Source organism: Lampetra planeri, chromosome 24, assembly GCF_965212315.1.
Source record: "Lampetra planeri chromosome 24, kcLamPlan1.2.h2, whole genome shotgun sequence".
NCBI classification, from domain to species: domain Eukaryota; kingdom Metazoa; phylum Chordata; class Hyperoartia; order Petromyzontiformes; family Petromyzontidae; genus Lampetra; species Lampetra planeri.
The window spans coordinates 7,726,333-7,732,552 of record NC_136130.1 but is presented as its reverse complement, the minus strand read 5'-3'; the positions used below and the strand labels follow the sequence as shown (position 1 = coordinate 7,732,552).

At 55.9% G+C, this 6,220-nt stretch overlaps 1 protein-coding gene across 1 annotated transcript; it reads right to left on the bottom strand.

Moving 5' to 3' along the window:
• Window positions 1–473: 473 nt before the first annotated feature.
• Window positions 474–4,451, bottom strand: LOC144726703 (growth arrest and DNA damage-inducible protein GADD45 beta-like). Its single transcript, XM_078605521.1, has 3 exons — window positions 4,138–4,451; window positions 3,270–3,380; window positions 474–2,948 (listed from the first exon to the last, which is right to left on the bottom strand). The coding sequence occupies exons 1-3, from the start codon at window positions 4,335–4,337 to the stop codon at window positions 2,519–2,521; spliced, it is 741 nt and encodes a 246-aa protein (XP_078461647.1). The 5' UTR covers window positions 4,338–4,451; the 3' UTR covers window positions 474–2,518.
• Window positions 4,452–6,220: the final 1,769 nt, after the last annotated feature.

Sequence of the window (6,220 nt, the reverse complement as noted above, 5' to 3'; positions counted from 1 at the left end):
ACACGAGGCGACCCTGGTGTGGGATATAACTCAGCGAGGTTCACTCAGCGGTGTCGTTGGGTGCACAATCGATTCGTTCAGGCTGCAGTGGGTGGCGAGGTAGTGTGGGCATGCCCCCACCACTTGCAAGATGTCTGTGAAGGTCAAATATCGTCTCTCGTGGAGGAAGGGGCTACCTAGTCGTGACCTTTCTGCCAGCGGTGACGTTAACAAGCAAATTGCAGGGCGTCACCTTTACCTTCATTACAATCACTCCAGCGAGTTATTTGGCGATGCTGCTGCTGCGTTGGCATTGGTTTTACAAGCACGATTAGTAAAAATAAATAACCCAACGCGTTCATAAGTCAATTTATAATAGGCGACGTTTCAGGCAATGGACCTTCAGAGCACGTGGCCAATGCAATCCAGAGGTCGCCACCTGCTCGTGTCCTCCTCCCATGCCGCACGTAAAACAAGACACCAACACTTTCGTGAAAAGGTAATTTTTTTTTAATGTAAAGTTTTTTTTTTATGTACAATTTTGAGGATTGTAAAAAAGGGATTCTGAAATGCACGCGCAAACATCGCTTTGTGTTAAATAAATTGCATAAATACACGAACTTAAGATAACATTGCACGGAAGGGAAAAACTCAACTATAACCATAATACGAGTTTATATATAAATAAAAAAATGTATGCCAAATGGGTGAACACAAAACCAAACAAAGTTATAAATAATGACACAAGTCATGAAAACGCCCACGTAATGACGATTCATACATCGTCGTGTGTGTGAACCTAGCCTGGCGCGGCTGCAACTCCAGCGAGTACACACCGGCGGCTATGCATTGGAGGTGCATTCTGGGTAGCAAAACGCGTAATCGAGGATCATCATTTCTTGGTGCAATGCAACACACGTGGGCGGGATGAATCTAAATCGAGTGTCAGGGACTCGCAACCGCTTGAGGCCGCTACATTGAATGCAAAATCAATTTAGTTTCTCTTCAAAAAATACCCCAGGTAAGAACACCAACTAGTGGATCGTGACTATAACTTGAGTCTCTTCGCAAAAAACATTAACGGGCAGGCCTCGTGCGTCAACACAATTCATTTTACGAGATTGTCGAGACTTAAACACAACAAAAGGGGGTTGACAAATCCTGACCCCCCGTCACAAACACACCATGTGTCCTTAATATGAAAAAAAAATCACAAGATCCACACGATGCGGGAAACACTGAGAGTCTGCACACGCATTGCCCACGTGGGCGAGTTCACGTTTCAAGTCGCCTCTGTTGCAGCCAACAAAACAAAACTACAGTAGTAGGGATATTGCAGACATTGTTTAACCTTGTCATTGTTTAAATTAGGCCAATAAAAAATATATACACAATGCACACACAACGCTACCACCATCCGACTGTTCGTTAAGATTACCAAGCATGTTTGAACGCACACGCAGTCGAGATCCACGACCACATTTAGTCACAAAAAAAAACAGCATTTGGAATATCATCACCACAAAGCATCATCATCTCGGCGTTGATAATAATGCATCAAGAACTGCCGTCGAAAGTGGCTGTACGCATTCGCGGAGACTCCCCCCCCCACACATTCCCACCCACGTGCCTGCCGTTATCCGTGCGGGCGGAAACGGTCCAAGTTGAGAACGAGTTTCCCCAAAGCCACCAAAGCGTCACCGTGACGCACAGACCCACGGAGAGCCTCCACCCCGCCTCCCTCCCTCCTACCACAGCCCCACTCTTTCCTCTGCCCTGCCCAGGCTTGTTGAGCAATACTGTGGATGCGCTCTGTGTTTGCGTGGTGCACCATAAAACCCGCTTAGGAGTTATTATGTTCATGATGCTGCCACGAGTGTGCCTTTGCGTGTGAATGTGCATCGTGTGAGAGTTGAATTTTCTCTCCCACGCACATTTAATATTATTCACGAGAAAGTCCACGAGTTGTCCACCTCGTGTCTTCTTGAATGAGTGTACTGCAACAGTGCAAGTCCGTACCACAAAAAAAGTGTATCTTGTTATCTTCTTAAATCGAGTTCCACCCATCCCACTTGGGGCACTGGATTCCGCTCTTGTTGTCGAGGTTCGCCGTCGCTACTATGCTCTGTGCTCGATCGAAACATCCCCTACAACTTCCACATCGGGGTGTCGAGAGCGCCTCTCCTCCTTGGCGCAGCCGCAGCAACAACAAAACACTGAAGGCGATATCATCATCACGATCGGCGACCTTCCACGCTCATCATCCTCCTCCTCTCGATCATCGTTAACATTTTAATCATCGTGCTCACTCTTTTTTAAATCATCATCACTAATCTCCATCATCATCATTCATCAATATTCTGATCCCTTATCATCTTCATCTTAACTCATCAATATAATCGCGGGGCCATTTGGGAGCGTTGCAACTGCTCATCTTTGCTCACCGCTGCTGTAGCTGCTGCTGCTATATCGACATAGCTGCTGCTGTAGCCACTGCTGCTGCTGTAGCCGTTGCCCATCGTGGCTGCGCCTGGCCGCCTCATCGCTCGGCGAGGTTCAGACACGGCACCCACTGATTGTTGTGGCGGCTGTCTGCGCAGAACGCAGCCACGGTGCGCAGCGGCCCCGCCGGCAGGGGCGCCGTGAGCAGCAGGCAGTGCAGGTCTCGGGGCTCGTCAGCCGCGTAGGAGAAGTAGGAGTTGGTGGTGGTGGCGGTGGCGCAGCACGACGCATCGTCGCCCTCGCAGCCTGCAGCTCCCACGCCGCTGGGAGCGCTCACGCGTCCCGCGCCAACACCGCCGCTCATCGCGAGCAGCTGAGCGAGGCGCTCCACGCCGCGCACCCGGATCACATCGATGTCGTTGTCGCCGCAGAAGGCCTGGATGAGCGTGAAGTGGATCTGCAGGGCCAGGTCGGACTCTTCGTCGGCGTCGGCGGCCAGGAGGCAGAGCACCACGCTGTCTGGGTCACTGCGGAGCCAAGCGGCGGGGAGGAGGGTCACGGTGTTAGACGCTTTGGTATGAGCGGCGCGCGCAGATGGATATTGCTGGACGCGTGCAGAGTGCGGTGTGCATCCGCGCGCTGCCCGTGCATTAAACTATTTTAAAGTTTGAGCCAAATCTCGCGATGTGTGTGTCCCACCTCACCCTCCCCCCCCCCCCGCTAGATCGACTCGGCCCTAAATACATACACAGTATGTTGAACTTATTGCGCACCGCACGTAGCCAACCGTGTTTGGGAGAGCAATCCACGCAACATTTAAAAGATGCAGGAAGTGTGTGTGAGCTTACATGTTCAGAAGTTTGGCCGCTTCGTAAACGCCGACGGTGAGATGGCCGTGCCTGTTGGAGCCCAGTAGGAGGTCCTCCAGCGCCTGCTCAACAGCTCCCACGTGCTCCATGCTGCAAACGGAACAACGAGCACAGCATGCAATGCGGGAGGGGGGGAGAGGTGATGATGATGCACGGTACGAAAGAAGCCCAAGTATACGTTGCACACGAAAAACGGTTGTTGTTGAAGTTTAGCAAAAGAAAAAAAATATCGTTAAAAAAAAAAGTCGACAAAAATAAACGCAAATTTGCCGCACGTTTTGCAGCGAGCAAAGCGAAACGCTGCGACCTGCTTGGTGAGCAGCACACGGGAGTGGGGCGGGGTGGGGGGTAAACTTGCAGAGAGCGATGTTGCAAACCACCCCGAGTCTCCGCTCGAACGCGGCGCCGTAGCTAGCGAGTGACCCCGGGTCGCGATTCCCGCATGCAAAGTGCGAACTATCAGGACTGCGACAGCCCCCCACCCACCCCACTCCAATCTGTACCTCGCTCCTCGAGATCGCAAACAAACAGCAGCGCCATAGACACAAGGCTAACGACCCACGTTCCGTATTAGCCTCGACAAGACCGTAGCGGGCAAGTGATTGGAGCGCACGCGCGCAGATACATCGTCCCACACAACTACCCCCCCTCCTCCCATCTCATCCTCGCGTGCATCTTACCTCCTCGCTCGCCCTTACGCAATCGTCCGCTCGAGTTACACACACACACCGATAGATCACCACCATCCCCATCTCCCAGTGCATTGGCCCAGCTTTGCCCTCCGGATTAACAAACTCGCTTGCTTCCTCATCCACCATCACTCGCGGCCCCCCCCGTCTCGTCTCACCTCTCGATCGGGCAGATGTTTTCGTCGTTGGCCGCCCGCTCGCGTCCCACAGTCATGCTGGGCTCGGGAAAGCCCCCCACTCTGTTGCGCTTGGCCCGCGGGAAAGCGAATCGCATCCGTCGCTTGCGAACGACGCCGCCGCCGCCGTTGCTGCTGCTGCTGCCGCCGCCGCTAAGGTGAGTGGGAGCGGAGCCGTTCATTCGAGTAGCTTTGTGCGGACGATGGAGGGCAAGCGCGGAGGAGGGGGTGGTAAAGGCAGGCAGGCAAGGCAAGGGAAGAAAGCAGGCAGGAGGGCGCACGGGAGGAAGGAGCGAGTGGATGAGCGCAGACGGTGACTCCGCGTCCTTTTAAGAGGACGGAGGAGGGTGACACCCCCCCTCTCACCCACCACTGGCCCCGCCTCCCAATCGCTGACCCCGCCCATAGCTCCGCCCCTTTGTTGCTTAATCCCGCCCTCCGCTCCCGCCCACCGCCCACACAAAGCAGCTTCCCATTGGTCGACGACGCTGAGGGCAACGCCCCCTTGCCGAGCGAACCCTCCCCCATCTAGCCCCACCCCCTCCCTCGTCCCACCCCACCTCTCCCCCGCTCTCTTTGTCTCTGTAGATATGCGCATGCATAAGCCGCGCTGCGCTTTGCTCCACTCCGACACAAGGCGCGCGCGCGCATTCATATTCACGCGTGCCTCGTGGTGCCCCATCACCGTGCACGCGCCGCGAGGTTACGGAGAACAAACAAAAAAGTGGCGGCGGCTGGGGGGGGGGGCACGGGGGGGGGGGTGTTAATGATGCCCCGTGTGTGCGTGTCTGTCCGTGGTTGCGTGTGATTCATAGGGCATTCGAGAGACGAAAGGCGCGTGAGTGTTGCGCGCCGTTTGAACTCTCAGCAGCAGTCGACTGCTGCGCAACTGCAGAGGAGGAGGAGGAGGTGGTGGGGGGGGGGGTTCCATGCGGGTTCACGCGTCCGTGTGTGTGCGCGCTGCGCTAAGGGGTGAGCGGTTCGTGCAGCGGTCAGCGCAACGCGCTATGAACGCGGCCAACCGAGTTCAAATTCCCCCCACCATCGACACCGGTGACGATTATTTGAACCTGTCCGCGGTCTCCCACTGGGTCGACTCAGCCTCAAATGACTGCCGCGCCTGGTGTGGTGTGAAACGCATCGCCCCATTGGGGAGACAAAGGCGAGCGGGGCGTGGTGCTAGCCACCCCACCGTGTCGGCCTTCGTAGGTGCTTGCGAACAGCACTTGCTCTGACAGTCTGTTACAGGCTATACGGGGTGGGGTGGGGGGGGGGTCTTTGCGGGGTGTGAGTTGCACGTGCGCGATTGAGCGGTTTTCGCACTGCGATACGAGAATTTGGCCACGTGTAAGTTGGGATCCAGATGCACTGCTTCCAGTGGCGAGCGTTTAAACGAGTTGTCAGACACAAAGTGCAAACCTCAGCACCGGGGAGACAAAAACGACCGTCAGTAGTTCTGGCCATAAGCGTCGATCTGCGCGCAGCTCCGACTATTTAATAGGTGCTCGCAAGCAGCAATTGCCAGGCAACGTCGAAGGTGTCTACACGCCGCGGTGGTGGCAGGAGGAGAGGGGGGGGGTATGATGATGGATTGGTTGATGGGTGATCATTGTGCCTGAGTGATCTCACGCGTCCCTTATTCCACGTGAACGCGCGTGCGTGGGCGAAGCGCGTCTCGCCCCGCGTGTCTCCTCCAGCACAGCGAGCTGGCGCGCGCACGTGAGCGAGTGCGCGCACGTGAGCGAGTGCGCGCGCGCGCACGTGAGCGAGTGCGCGCACGTGAGCGAGTGCGCGCGCGCGCACGTGAGCGCGCGCGCGTGGGCGAGTGAGCACGCGCGTGCACGTGAGCGAGTGAGCGCGCGCGTGCACCTGAGCGAGTGAGCGAGCGAGCGATCTAGAGGAGGTGAAAGGCGAGCGAGTGATGAAGTGAGCGAACGAGAGCCGTGTTTTTTGGGGGGGGGGGGGGTTGCGATGGGAACACCGGCGAAGGCATTGCAAGTTCCCCCACTCCCCCCCCCCCGACTCTTCTCGCACGCAACGCGACATTACCGGGCAACTTCGTAAC